Genomic DNA, 15,761 nt, shown 5'->3' on the forward strand with positions numbered 1-15,761 from the left:
AAAAAAAACCTCAAATGTTTTTAAGAAAAAAAAACTATTTTGAGCATGGCTATGTCATTCAAAGAATTTTATCTTAGGCCGCTTATATTTTTAAATACCTAACTCAAGCCTATTTAACTATCCGTTCATATTATTTTTTATTTTTTAAAAATATAATTGTTTTCATTTAATATTTAGTGATTATATATACTTTTACTATTATTTTATTTTATTATATTTTGAACATTTTAAAATATTTACATATTATATAAATTACTATATATATATATAAAGAAAAGAAAAATATAGTATATTATGAACATGAAAACAAACCGGGTCAGACGAAGCTCAACCTTAGAATATTAAAGCTCAAACTCGATTCATATTTTAAATGAGCTTATTCTTTTGTTAGAGCTCATTTTAGGGACTTAATTAATAAAAATTTTCAAAACCCTTCCAAATATCAATCTGGTTTAGATTCAAATAATAAATATTTTATTTTATGAATCGAAAATCAAACCAACCTGAGCTGAATTTAATAAAAGTAACCCAAAACTGAACCAAATATTATGAGTTGAAACAATTTTCGAGTTTCTCAATTTGTTTTTCTCAAGGTATAAAAATCAACGAGAAGATTAGTAGGTTGTTCAATAGATTTGGGGTCATCTTTGCTTAAAATGCCTACTAATGTATTCGAAAGGGTACTTTTAGGGTTAGTGTTAGCCCTTTAGAGCATTTTCTTTTATATGGATGAAAGTTCAAGTATGGTCTTTTTCCTTATAGCTCTTTGCTTACTTGCATTTTAGGTCTAAGATTGATATAACTAACAAATCAAATCCTTAATTTAGCTGGTTTGGTTTATATAATCATCTTTAAGAGTTGATATTCAACATATTTATGGCATGTGGTCTCATTAGTATGAAATTGTGGTTCAGTTTAAATAAAATTCATGCCCAAATTTGAATTAAATTTGACTTGGTCGAATAATATATATATTTGTATTAATTATATATTATAAAAGGGGAAAATATTTTGTACACTATCAGTGAAATTTTTAGTTTCCACAAGTAAAGTTAAGGGGTTGATAAGTATTGTATAGAGATATAGTAAAATATTAAAGAATAAACATTTAAAAGAAGAGAGATACGTCAATTTTTTAAAACTACTTGTGAAATATAAAAAATAGAATACTACCACTGTACCAAAGACTCACTCTTATAAAAATATTAAAATGTTTTTATCTAAGAATTTCAACGTGCTGCCAACAACCTCTTGATCCAATGATTAGAACATTATATTGTAGGCATAAGAGTTTAAATTCGATGCGTTGTGTACATTGAGAGGTCTAGAGTTGTGTTTGCTGATTTTCTGCTAAATCTTTCAGCAAAAACAGGCTCATCTATCTCCCTCTTTTCATGGTCAAACAAGTGGCTTACAACATGGAGATATATTATATATAATTATATAAAAAATATAATATATACACCCTTCTTAGAGCTGGCACAACATAATTGTATATGTTTAATCTATCCTCATTTTTGGGTACAAATAATTTAATTTTTACAGATCTAAAATAGCATTTGTTTGGGAATATTGTCTAGATTATTTCCATACCTCTCAAAATTCATTATATATATAACTGATTTCATGTCGACAACCTTATCCAACATTATTTTTATATGTAAAATTATTAATTGTAGCCATTGAATAAGGACATGGTATCATCTCAAATTCTCTTTATTTTTTCTTAGATATTCTATCTATTTTTATAGTTAAAAATTGGTTATTGCATGTCAGAATAACATATACATAGCACACCACGTGTTATTGTTTAGTTATTCATTAATCAAGCTAGGTTTTAACAATAAAAATGAATGAAATGTTTAACACGAAGAACCGGGTTGCTCTTTAAACTAACGTGCATAGACTAATTTATTTATTTTTAATAGAATAAATAAAATATATGTCGAAACCCTTTTTATTTTGAAAGCAATGGGGATCGAATTTTGAAAACTCAAAAATGTGGAGTCGCCACCAACCTTTTGTTTAGGTGTGATTGGATTACCTAATAAAACATTTTAAAACAATTCTGGTTCACAAAAATTTAAAAATGGGTTCGGGAGTCGGTTACGCATGAGGAAGGGTTAGCACCCTCATTACGCCCAAAAATTGGTACCAAATTGATTTGATGCTGTCCTTGTAAAAAATTTAAAGGAAAAGATTTTTTGAAATATATAAAAATGTTTAAATAGTTCAAGTTGGTGATCGAAAATCTCTCGTTCCAAAGATATGCGGTTTCATACCCAGTACGATTGGATATGATCCCTTATACATTTAAGATGTGATCAATTTTCGACTTTTGAAAAATTATAAAAGAGATTATCTAAATATTTGGTTCTTCGGGAAAGTCATACCCAGTACGATTGAGCACAACTCTCCCAAATTCCCCAAACACTAGATATTGCCTTATTTCGAAACCTTGAATAACAAAAATTTAGAAATTCATTTAAAAACATGTTTACTCATTTTAAAATTGATGAAATATTTAATACATTGTAAAAAAACATATGAAACAATATACTCAAAATACAAATAACCTTGTTTAAGAATCATTATAAAAAAAAAAAAAACTTTTAAGCATGGAAAATGAATAATTAATATAAAGTATCATGCATAATTATAACACAAAACAAAATGATGTACAAAATGTGCATAAAAAATGAAGAATTATATAGCATATATAAGTTGACACATTTACATAAAACTTGGGATATATATTTATTGAAACAGTTATTATAAAGTTCAAATCAAATTATGTATAAAATATTTAAAACACAAATTTAGTCAAAAATTTATAATTCACAAGATAATTTAAATAATATATTATGTATGAAGGTATAACAATATATGATATAAAATAATATACAAAATCAATTTATGAAATCTTTATAAACATTGGGTATAATTATTTTAAAAAAATCAAAATTAATAATGTATATAAAAAATAAAGCAATGCTATATGAGTAACCAAATATATATATATATAAACATAAAGACTTGCGAATTAAACATAAATTAAGAAATATATAATTCATGTATATAAATATATTAACAACACTTATTAAAAAAAATAATACAAAAAAAAATATTACAACATGCAAAATAACAGTTATTATAGACTTAAACCAATGATTAACATACCAATACATAAAAAAAAATATTTAAAGAAATAGGATACACAATGTCAAAAGAATATTCTAAAAATAATTATACAAATGCAACATACAGAGTTATTAACATAGATTAAAGCATACACATATTAAATGTATTCTAACTCAACTGATTATACAAATATAAGATTCAATTAAAAATGCATCAAGATGAAATGGATAATTTGTAAATAAAATGGTCATAAAATAAATCAATGCATAACATGCCTAAATATACAGGGATTAATATTGCAAATCTTCCCAAGTCTAAGTCACCTCACTGCGTCATGAATTTAAATGAGAATGCAATCAAAACAGTAAGCCAATTTGAAGAGCAAAGCATGCAAATGCAAAGGATTGAACGCGCAAAATTTCCCTTGCATACAAAATGGCGCATATCCGGTTCATATTTTGGGTCAATGCGCGGACCCCCTTTGCTGGCAGACGACACCGTTTCTTCAATAAGTTATTTAGAACCCCTTTTTTTTTTCCCTTTTTCCTTCCCTAAATGCAGCCGTTCCTTCACCCTAATATGCAGTCCCCAAAATCAAAATGTTGAGTTCATATTTGCAGCCATTGAACCACCATTTTATTTGGTAGCCGATGACGCATGAACAATATCCAGATCTTACCATCGAAGGCTCCACTCGGGGAAAATCTGGTAAGCCAAATTATTTTATTTTTTTTTAGAAAAAAAAATATTAAATCTCAAATTATTTGTTCAAGAGAAAAAAGGAAATGTTGAAAATCGAAACATTCAACAGCCTCAGACCCTCGCCCTTATCTCGGTGTTTTAGAGATATTAGGGACCTCACTGGTGCCATCTTGAGGCTTGATGAATAATACCTTTAACTTCCTCTTTCAACTTTATTCTCAACGAAGTGAACAGAGGCTAAAACCGCTTCGAAAGGTATAATCTAACTCTTTTTTTCTTTTGTGTTTCCACATGCAAAAATGATGAAGATAACTGCTGGAAAAATAAATAAAAAGAAGGGAACAATTAAAAAGCTAAAGAAGATCACCTTTTGGAAATCCTTTGTTTTTGAAAATTTTAGATTCTGTATGCGTATTGTGTATTCAGTGAGCGTCCCTCTATAGGTACATTCGATGGCTTTTTATAGCCAAATTTACAGAGTAAATAAAAAATAAAATTACATTTTCCTGCTGTCATTTGCTGTAAATTCTGTTAGTAATCCCTTCTGGTATATTCTTTGTGCAGATTTGGCCGTACAGTGGAGGTGTGCGCGCGAGGAATCACTCGTGGGAGTTCCAATTTTTGGCCTATTCTGGTACATTCCAGAAGCTCCTAGTGCTGCTGAGAATTTTGGGTGTATTGGGCCTCGAGTTTTAGGGCTAATTCTTATTGGGTTTGGGGACTTAGAATTTGGGCATCTGTTATGTAATTGGGGCTAAAATTTTGGAGTATTTGGTTAGAAAATGAGTTTATTAGAATTGGGTTTTAATTTTATGTAAAGGGTTTTGGGGTATTTGTTTAATTGGGTTAGGTGTTTTGTAAATGAGCCCGGGAAAAATGGGCCTATTACAATATAATCTAACTTTTAATATAGTAACCTTTATAATATTTTTAACACTCTCGATTTTTATTATTGTGTACTAATATCTTGTCTCTCATAACACATACATTATTATTATTATACATGCATACATACATAGATAGTGTATATGTTATGCATATGGGGAAACTGAAAATGCTTAAAACAAGGTTTTCAGGGAATATATACCTAATGCACCCTTAATTGAAGACATTTGGTCTTTTTTTTTTTGTGAAAATTGAGAAAGTAAATGTGATTGCAAAATATTATATGCCACTGAATTTCTTAACACTTCTATTCAGTCATGTCTATAAAACATGTGTGATGTGCACTACATTGTTGATCTGATTGGTTGTGTCTTCTAAGCCATACATGCCTTACTTAAAATCACATTCATATACCAATCATTTAGTATATAATCATAGATTTTGAGAAAGCATCAAACCAACTAGATTATAATCATAGATTGATTGGTCCAATCAATTGAATCGAGAATTGACGGATACATTGATCTGAATAGAGACATTAAATCAAATTCTGAGTAAATCGTTATTATATTGAGAATTGGAACTAGTTGAACTGACGAAAAAAAGTGATGGAACAAGATTGTTTTTTTTATTAGCAAGTTGATTGTATCAAATATCCCCAAACTATGAACATCATTTTAAATTGGTCCCTAAACTTAAAAATATTCTAATTACATCCCTAAACTATCAATGTTATATCATTCAGACCCTTCCATTATTGAAACTGTTAATTTAACCACTAAATGACATGTAAAATCTTGTGTGACATAATTTACAGTGATAATTTTAAAGAAAAGTAAAATGTTTCCATATAAATTTTAAAATTAAAAACTAAAACCTCAAAATCAAGATTTTTTACATCTATTTTTCTTTAAAAATTTCATTTTAAATTATGCCACATAAGATCTTATTTATCATTTAACAATTAACTTAACGAGTTTAGTAAAAGAAGTACCTTATTTATATAACATTGATAATTTAAAGATGTAATTAGAACATTTTAAACTTTGAAGACCAATTTAGAAGGAGGGTCATAGTTTGAGAATGTTCGATGCAATTAACTCATTATTATCCCAATAATATATTTATTTGCCCGAGCTATAAAATCGGGTCCATACTGGTAAACCCAAATAAAATAAAACGCCCAAAATAAAAACCTGCCCCAAAATCTAAATAGGACCCAACCAAAAAAATAAATAAAATTTGGCCCAAAATCTAAATAAAACCCAATATAAAAAATAAAACAATGTAAAAAAAATGGTTTAAGGGAATAAAAATCCCTCAAGCTTTTACAGAAAAAGTAGTTAAGTCTCCTCTTTTTCTTTTTCACTCAATTCTATACTTAAAATTTCATAATACATAAAAAATGTCCTCAAACTTTTAAAAAAAGCAATTATACCTTAGTGTTTTTTTTTTTCACTCAATTGGCACTTGAATTGCCAAAATGTAGCAAAAAGGCCCTTTGACCGTTAACTTTAACAATTGACTATAAAAGTCAATCACACCTAATTTTTTCAGTTAAAGTCACCCCGTAGCACAACTATGGTGTGACATGTGACAAAAAAGAATAAAAAATAAAAATAAATAAAATTTATAAAATTATTAAATTTTAATAAAAATATAAAAATTATAAAATTATATAAAATTCGTAAAAAATATAAAATATAAAAAAATTATAAAGTCATAAGAAAATTCTAAAAAAATATAAAGAAATATAAAATTTATAAAAAGATTATAAAAAATATTGTACCAAAAGAACAAAAAAAGTATTTTATAATTTTTCTATAACTTTTATTAATTTTTATTTTTATCACCTTTTGCCACATGTCATGCTATGTTGCGACACATTATGGCTTTAATTGGAAAAAATTGGGGTCATTAACTTTAACAGTCAATAGTTAAAGGGCCTTTTTGATACATTTTATAAATATTTTTTCTTCTAATTTTTAAATATTTTTATAATTTTTTTATTAAAATTTAATAATTTTTAATTTTTTTATCCTTTTTTTGTTACATGTCGTGACATGGAGTGGCTTTAACTAAAAAAATTAGGGACAGTTAATTTTAACGGTCAAAGGGCATTTTTGATAAATTTTGACGGTTTAAGTACTCATTTGAGTGCAAAAAAAAAAGAGCTTAATTGCTTTTTTTTTTTAATTTTTTTTATTTTAAGTTTGAGGCCATTTTTTATGTATTTTAAAAGTTCAATACCCAATTAAGTGAAAAAAATTCAATAATTTATAATTATAAAATTTATAGATTTTGTTTTCTTTTTTTGTTCCCAAAATTTTCCTTTTTTCCGATTAATTATTTTACTCCAAAAAAACTCATACATGAAATCAGAATGTAGAATAGGAGCATCATATCATACATGTAATCACAAAACTGAATGCAAATATCATATTCTCTCTTCAACACATTTACTTTTATAAAATGAAGTGAACTAAAACAATTACTATACAAGGTCGAATTTCTATACACTCGCTTGATGAGTAGAAGTGAAATTTCGTTAGTCCGAACGTAAAACCGACGTAAAGACATTGCTAGAGTTCCGTATACATAGTTAAAAATTAGTTATTCTATGGCACACCACGTGTCATTGTTTAATTATTCCATTAATCACGCTAGGTTTTAACAGTACAAATGAATGAAATGTTTAACAAGAAGAACCGATTTGCTCTTTAAACTAACGTGCATAGACTAATTTATTCATTTTTAATAGAATAAATAAAATATAATCTGACTTTTATAATATAGTAACCTTTATAATATTTTTAACACTCTAATATCTTGTCTCTCATAACAAATACATTATTATACATGCATACATACATAGATAGTGTATATGTTATGCATATGGGGAACCTGAAAATGCTTAAAACAAGGTTTTCAGGGAATATATACCTAATGCACCCTTAATTGAAGACATTTGGTCTCTTTTTTTTTTTTTTGAAAATTGAGAAAGTAAATGTGATTGCAAAATATTATATGCCACTGAATTTCTTAACACTTTTATTCAGTCATGTCTATAAAACATGTGTGATGTGCACTGCATTGTTGAACTGATTGGTTGTGTCTTCTAAGCCATACATGCCTTACTTAAAATCACATTCATATACCAATCATTTAGTATATAATCATAGATTTTGATAAAGCATCAAACGAACTAGATTATAATCATAGATTGATTGGTCCAATCAATTGAATCGAGAACTGACGGATACACTGATCTGAATAGAGACATTAAATCATATTTTGAATAAACCGTTAAGAAACGTCATTGTATCGAGAATTGGAACTAGTTGAACTGACCAAAAAAGTAGTGGAACAAGATTGTTTTATTTATTAGCAAGTTGATTGTATCAAATATCCCCAAACTATGAACATCATTTTAAATTGGTGCCTAAACTTAAAAATATTATAATTACATCCCTAAACTATCGATGTTATATCACTCAGACCCTTCCATTAAATTTTTAAGTGAACCATTAAATGACATGTAAATTCTTGTGTGACATAATTTAAAGTGAAAATTTTTAAGAAAAGTAAAATGTTGCCATATAAAATTAAAAATTAAAAATAAAGTAAAACAAACAAAGAAGAGAGAGAATGAACGATAGTTTATGTAAAAGATTTGAAAACCTCAAAATCAAGATTTTTACATCTATTTTTCTTTAAAAATTTCATTTTAAATTATGCCACATAAGATCTTATGTATCATTTAACAATTAAATTAACGATTTTAGTAAAAGAAGTACCTTATTTATATAACATTGATAATTTGAGAATGTAATTAGAATGTTTTAAACTTTGGAGACTAATTTAGAAGGAGGGTCATAGTTTGGGGATGTTTGGTGCAATTAACTCTTTATTATCCCAATTATATATTTATTTGCCCGATCTATAAAATCTGGCCCATACAGGAACCCAAATAAAATAAAACCCCCAAAATAAAAACCTGCCCCAAAATCTAAATAGAGCTAAACATAAAAAATAAAACAATGTAAAAAAAAATGATTTAAGGGTCCTCAATTTTTTTCAAAAAAAGTACTTAAAGCTCTTTTTTTCTTTTTCACTCAATTGAATACTTGAACTTTCATAATACATCAAAAAGGTCCCTAAACTTAAAAAGAAAAAGCAATTATGCCTCAATTTTTTTTTGCACTCAATTGAGTACTTGAACTACCAAAATATATAAAAAAAATGCCCTTTGACCGTTAACTTTAACAATTGACTGTAAAAGCTAACCGCCCCTAATTTTTTTAGTTAAAGCCACCCCTTGGCACAATCATGGTGTGACATGTGGCAAAAAAGAATAAAAAATAAAAATCAATAAAAGTTATAAAAATTATAATTTTTGATGAATTTTATAATTTTTTTATGGTTAATGGTTAAAGGGCATTTTTGATGCATTTTATATTTTTTTCTAATTTTTTAATAAATTTAAAAATATTTTTTATAATTTTTTATTAAAATTTAATAATTTTTATAACTTTTATTGTTTTTTATTTTTATCCTTTTTTTTGTCACATGTCACGCTGTGTGACACGGGGTGGCTTTAACTAAAAAAATTATGGACAGTTAATTTTAACGGTCAAATGGCTTTTTTGATATATTTTGACAGTTTAAGTACCCAATTGAGTGCCAAAAAAAAAAGAGAAGGAACTTAATTGCTTTTTTTGAAAAAGTTTGAGGACTATTTTATGCATTTTGAAAGTTCAATACCCAATTAAGTGAAAAAAATTCAATAATTTATAATTATAAAATTTCTAGATTTTTTTTCTTTTTTTTTCCCAAAATTTTCCTTTTTTTCCCATTAATTATTTTACTCCAAAAAATATCATACATGAAATCACAATGGAAAATAGAAGCATCATATCATACGTGTAATCACAAAACTGAATGCAAATATCATATAAATTAGTAACAATGATTTATTATTAAAAGATCGAGCACTAAATTGAGGTGAACTATACACCTATTAGATAAGCTAGAAATTTCCTTTTTCACTTTCTTACAATACATTATTTTATTCTGCAATGCTTCGTCTCTATTAAAGAAACCTCTACAGTCTCATAATAAGCTAATGATTCAATCGACCCAAAAACATAGCAACTTTGCATCATACACTTTTATATATATATATATCATAAATGTTACCGTATAGCATTAAATACAATAATATCAATATTATATCATACAAGATCAAATCTATATAATCACATAGAATCATAGAAGCATTTTATCATATATGTAATCATAAACTTAAATGCACATAAACAGAAATGTAAAACCTATACGACATAAATATGGTGAGGTATGTCAATGTTAGAGTTCCCAGTGGATTGTCTTTGCTCTCCAATTGATGTTGGGGGAGAAACTTGATTAAACAACAAACAAGTAAAATAATAAAAAAATTGAAAAGATCGAACACAAATATTTTACGTGGAAAAATCCCTCCGAAGAGGATAAAAAACCACGGGGAAAGATAATTTTACTAAAATGGTAAAAAAGAAGGGTACAAAAGATGTGATAAAACTAAACCCTGAAACCCGAAATAAAATCCCTCAAGACATAACCACCAAATTTTCTGAAAGCTTGTAAAAAATAATACATAAATGAATTATGGGTTATTTTTCTAAGGTTGAAAAAAATCCGCTAAATTTTTTATGTCAAATAATATTTAAAATAATTCCACAGATGTGCTACAGCGTGTCCATCATCCGCTTCAAAATCTCTTGCCAATCCATCATTGTTTCACGGTCAAGGTCATCCGCCCGTCGAAGCACATCCGGGATGGTGTCCGTAACATCTTTCAAATCTTTTTTGATTTTATCCATCGCGACCTTCAAAGCATATCCTTCTGTGAGCACAGAATCAACGGAGTGCAACAGTGACTTGAATTTAACTTCCAATCGGTCAACAAGCACCCTTATGATGAGTGTATGAGCAGCATAGAACTCCGTTATAGTTGTTAATTTCAGCTTCTTTTTCACCTTTTCCTTGTCTCGCTTCCAACGCTCGTTGCACCATGTCCCGACCGGAACTATAGCAACCGTCAACGCACTACCCAAAGCTGTTATGACATGCTTTACGGACTTGGTTGCCGCCACCACGGAAAAAATCAACACGGAAAAAAAAGCGACAACAAAAAGGGCCAACGACACCCTCCTCCATGTTTCCAGTGATGCCAATTTCTTTTCAAGCGTTCCCTTCCGAGCATTACACTTCCGTTGCAACGATTCTTGTTGCAGATGGACCCTGCCTGCTAGTACATGTAACTTCTCAAAGAAAGGCTCTTCGGCTGCTTTGAACCTTTTCAGTTCCTCCAAGGTCTTACCGGATTTCTTCTCGTCGGTCCCAACTTCTTCATCGAAACACTTAACCGCCAACCGAATAATTTCGTGATTGTTTTGAGCACGTGTGAGGCAATCCCTTGTGGCAGTACAGAGCTCTAAAGTATTTTTTGAGTTGTCAAAGTAATCCTTAGCTAAAGAATTAAAGTCCGAATCGGCCGGGAGAGAGTTGATAACACGGTCAGTACGATACTGGAGAGTACCAGTATCACTAGCAACCCTGTTCCAGCTCGATTCAGCTTCGGATCGGGAATCCGGTGGCACTTCAATTCGCACTGACAGTTCAGAACTACTAGATGATGCCATCGGTACTGATAATAGATCCAATTACTCACAAAGAAGTCAATCTTAAAAAAGAAAAAACAAGAAGCATAATGATTTTATATGCTTCAATAATAGGGTGAAGACAGAACAATCTTTTAAGAGCCGAATGGAATATTAATTTTTTATAATATATATCTTTATAATTTTTAAAAGATTAAATCAAATTTTTATAATTTTAAGAGGACTAAAGTATAATTTTATTTTTATTAATTTAAAATTTTTAAAAAATTTAAAAGCTTAAATAGCAATTTTATATTTTAGGCCCATGCCATGCCAGCCACCTCTAACTGCACACAATACGTTATTGGTTCAACAAATGAACGAAGTAAGCAACATCTTCAAAAACCCAGAAATTGTTTTCAAGTTAGGATCAAAACTTTGAGAGATTATATAAATGTATGAGATTTAGAGTACCTGAAATTTCAGCTGATGACCAAAAAGGGAACCTTTTCTATAATGAAGTGAGTTAATGCAAGTGATAAGAGAGAGAAAATTTTGCATTACCGTCCGGGATAGTATCATCCCAATTTTGCAGAGTTGAACCATGTCCATAATCGGCCCTATTCAAGTTCAATTTGAATCCGGACAGGGAAGCGGGTCCCGGTTCTACTTCCAATGACAGTTCAGAACAACTAGATGGTGCCATCGATACTGATAAAAGATCCAAATACTAATAAAGAAGTAATCTTAAAAAAACAAAAAACCAAGAAGCATATTGGTTTTACATGCTTAAATAATCCATACAATGCGTTCTTGAAGTTCAACAAATGAACAAAATAAGCAAGATGTTAAAAACCCAGAAATAGTTTTCAAGTATAGAAACTAAAAACATCAAATCTTTGAGAGATTGGGCAAATATATGAGCCTTAAAGTACCTGAACTTTCAGCTGATGACTAAAAAGGGAACTTTCAGTTGATTTTTTTTTTTCGTTTGGTGTATTTATATAATCTTAGAGAGATTCTATAAATGTATAGGCTTCAAAGAACCTGCACTTTCGGCTGATGATGGCCAACAAGGGAGCTGCTTTTATAATGAATCAAGTCCATGCAAGAGATAAGAGCAAGAAAACTGAAGGAAAGTGTAGCGGACAATTTAGAGTTGATTTTTTTGGTACATTGTTGATGGTCATGAAATTAATTAAAAATATGATAAAGGTAAGTTCACTTATCCATAAATAATATAGTTATGGTTAGTAAAGATATCGTATTCACGCGGATTAAAAGTACTAGTAATTACCGTTTTTCTATTATTTAATTGACAAATTGGAGTGATTGGTTTAAACTAAAATTTACTAAATTAATCAATTAAAAAACTCAGCAAAGAATAAATCAGGAACACAATTGAATAATAACCAAGAAGCGAACAATACCCATGAAAGAATTCACCTAGACTTCATCTATCATTATGAATCTGACTTAAACGATTTATTTACTTGATATCTTAATCCGTAGAAATCCCTAAATTATGTTGATATTCCTTTCGAGACTAAGAGCAACTAACTCTAGGTTGATTAATTGAAATTTATTTCTTATTAAAACTCATATCATCGCATTAACTCGATCTATAGATTCCCCTATTAGATTTGACTCTAATCTAGTAGATTTATGTCATCCTGTTTCTAGGATTGCATGTAACTTCACTCAATTATGCCAGATCTACTATTAAACAGGGATTTTTCCTCTTCTGATCTTCTGATTTAAGCACATTAAACATTAATTAATATTCTGAAAATATTAAAATAAGAGATAAGCACACATAACTGAGAATAAGGTTCAAGTACTTATCGCGTAAAATAGAAATCAAATAATAGAATTTATCATAGGGTTTATCTCCTGTAGGTATCTAAAGAATTAGTTCATAATTGCAGATAAAAAAATCTCAAAAACAGTATAACCACAAGAAATAAAGAAACTTATAAAAAATTTAAAGAAATTAAAAGGAGGTCTTCAATCTTGATGGGAATCTGCTTCAGAGTCGGCTTAATGAAGTTCTTCGCGTTGTTTTCTTCAATACTCTCTGATGGCTCCCTATTCTCTTCTTCTATATGGTATTTATAGGTCTTAAAATGCCCTGAAAGCCTAAAAATTGCATTTTCCGCATGTTTGGAATGTGACTCGCGAAATCGACACTGTAACAGGCCTATTTTGCCCGGCCCGAGCAAAATCACCAAAAACTAAAATCCAAAAAATAATAACAAAGGTCCATTATTACAAGGTCCAAATTACAAAACAGCTACAGGCCCGATACCCAAGTTACAAGCATGGACCCAATGCACTATCCAATTCACAAACCCAATCTAGCCCAACAAGCTAAACCATAGCCCAAAAACTAAAACACTTTCAGCCAAAAGAGGGAAGCAGAAACCCTAGGCGCCGTTTTCCCCCACGTGCCTCAAGCGCACCTCCGCGTCTAGCCCTGAGGCCTGACCTCCTCTGCTCGGCCTTGCACCAACCACGTTGACCTCCTAGCAACCTGCGAAAGCGAACAGAAGCAAAGCAGAAACACAGACAGAAGCAACGCAACACGTAAACAAATTGTACAACTGATAACAGTAGCAAACAGTGATGGGAAACAATGTATTTCGACTATAAAGCCATGACAAAATCATTGTAAAAGGGGAGATTTTGGGGAATAAAAAGTAGAGAAGAAAAAATACAAAAAAAGATTTGAAATACAAAAATTGAAATAGCAAAAAGAGATTCATTTTCGAAGGTATATTTCCATGTTTTTTAGCCTACATGCATCAAATATAATACGTATACATATAGATATATAGAGGGTACGATTTCTTACCTTTTTGAGCGATCGGAGAGAAGGAAACCGATTGGTTTTCTCATTCTTTTTCACCAGCCGTGGGTTTTTTTTGGCGTTTGAGACTCAGATCTGAGGTGGGGAGAGCCGAAGTATTAAAATGGGCCATTTTTACACCTCTGGCCGCCGTGCACGGCGGTCGCCGGCGACGGACGGCCGGTGGTCCAATTGCCGGAGGTGGGACGCCCAGAGAGAATTTCTCCCCCCCCCCTTTTCTTTTTTTTTGGAAAGCATGAAGAAATGTGTTTTTAAAAAAAATTGGGATTTTATAGCATGATTAAAACGGCGTTGTTTTAGGCTGTTTCAATGGCCCTCAAAACGACGTCGTTCCATGGTCATGACCCGCAACCCAACCCGCTTCGCAAAAGGATCCGCGTGTTTCCTTCCCTAAAAGGAATATTTACATATTTGGTCCTTCCATTTTTCGTCTGTTTTTGATTTAAGCCTGTTTCTTTTTTAATTTCGCCTTACGACTTTGGTTTGGTTTCTTTTTAGTCCTTCGACTATCTGACCACCTGAAACGGTGCGTTTTAAAAAAGGGAATTTAGGGAATAATTTCCCATTTGATCCTTGTTCTTTGTTCGCGCGTTCAATTTAGGTCCTCTTCTATTTTTATTTTTTACGATTTATCCCCTTTAGCCTCATTTGATTTCGATTCAGTCCTTATTTGTTATTTTTATTATACTCTAGCCTTTAAATTTCATTTTTACTTTGATTTAATCTTTTTTCGTTTAATTTCCACCCTTATAGATTATTGTATATTATTTTAATTGTTTACGCATGTGTCTATTCATTTATTTGTTTCTTTATACTTTTATTTCATATTTTAAATTCATATCATTATTCTGCCATACGCATGTTTCATTATTGATATTATTATTATTATTATTATTATTTTATTTCTACTCTTGTTATTATTATTATTACTATTGTATTACTATTATTATCAGCATTATTATATTTTCTTTTCTACATACAAGTCATTATTATTATATTAAATAATTTAATATTATTTTTAACATATTTATTTTATTTTATTCTTATTATTACCGTTTTATCATTCATTTTGTTTATATCTTTTTAAATAATTTTGAACTTTAAAATATTTATTATTATTATTATTATTATTATTGTTATGTAATCATTCATTTACTTGTTACCCATTCTTTGTATACTTTTATAAATCAAATTATTTAGACTTTCACTTATGATATTATTACTGTCATTCCCATTATTATATATGATCGTCACATTATTATTATTTTTTTACATATGTCTTATTACAAATTGTGCCTTTAATTTCATTTATCTTTTGATTTGATTCTTTACTTTCAATATTTTTATAAACTATTTTCCTTACATTTATTTTGTCCTTATTTTAGTCATTTCTTTATCTTTATTATATTTCAAAATCGGTATTGTCATTTCATGTGCATGTTTTATCATTAGTGTTATTATTTTTATTATTGTTATTGTTCGTTGATGATTATCGTTACCGTTTC

At 29.3% G+C, this 15,761-nt stretch overlaps 1 protein-coding gene and 3 long non-coding RNA genes across 5 annotated transcripts; 1 reads left to right on the forward strand and 3 right to left on the reverse strand.

Annotated features, from left to right (window-relative positions):
- Positions 1 to 3,708: 3,708 nt before the first annotated feature.
- LOC121209686 (uncharacterized) lies at positions 3,709 to 4,753 on the forward strand. Of its 2 annotated transcripts, XR_005904775.1 has the most exons (3): positions 3,709 to 3,849; positions 3,953 to 4,098; positions 4,408 to 4,753. It is a non-coding gene; the product is annotated as an uncharacterized lncRNA (long non-coding RNA). The 2 variants fall into 2 exon arrangements; XR_005904774.1 differs by having other exon boundaries at positions 3,843 to 4,098.
- On the reverse strand, positions 3,781 to 4,401 carry LOC121209687 (uncharacterized). Its single transcript, XR_005904776.1, has 2 exons — positions 4,211 to 4,401; positions 3,781 to 3,846 (listed from the first exon to the last, which is right to left on the reverse strand). It is a non-coding gene; the product is annotated as an uncharacterized lncRNA (long non-coding RNA).
- A 5,453-nt stretch (positions 4,754 to 10,206) lies between the features above and the next one.
- On the reverse strand, positions 10,207 to 12,462 carry LOC121209688 (UPF0496 protein At2g18630). Its single transcript, XM_041080807.1, has 2 exons — positions 12,323 to 12,462; positions 10,207 to 12,098 (listed from the first exon to the last, which is right to left on the reverse strand). Exon 2 carries the CDS (start codon positions 11,427 to 11,429, stop codon positions 10,473 to 10,475), a length of 957 nt encoding a protein of 318 aa, XP_040936741.1. The 5' UTR covers positions 11,430 to 12,098; positions 12,323 to 12,462; the 3' UTR covers positions 10,207 to 10,472.
- Positions 12,463 to 13,622: 1,160 nt separating this feature from the next.
- Positions 13,623 to 14,503, reverse strand: LOC121209689 (uncharacterized). Its single transcript, XR_005904778.1, has 2 exons — positions 14,242 to 14,503; positions 13,623 to 13,920 (listed from the first exon to the last, which is right to left on the reverse strand). It is a non-coding gene; the product is annotated as an uncharacterized lncRNA (long non-coding RNA).
- Between the last annotated feature and the right edge of the window lie 1,258 nt (positions 14,504 to 15,761).

The sequence above is a fragment of the Gossypium hirsutum genome, chromosome A02 (assembly GCF_007990345.1).
Source record: "Gossypium hirsutum isolate 1008001.06 chromosome A02, Gossypium_hirsutum_v2.1, whole genome shotgun sequence".
NCBI classification, from domain to species: Eukaryota; Viridiplantae; Streptophyta; class Magnoliopsida; order Malvales; family Malvaceae; genus Gossypium; species Gossypium hirsutum.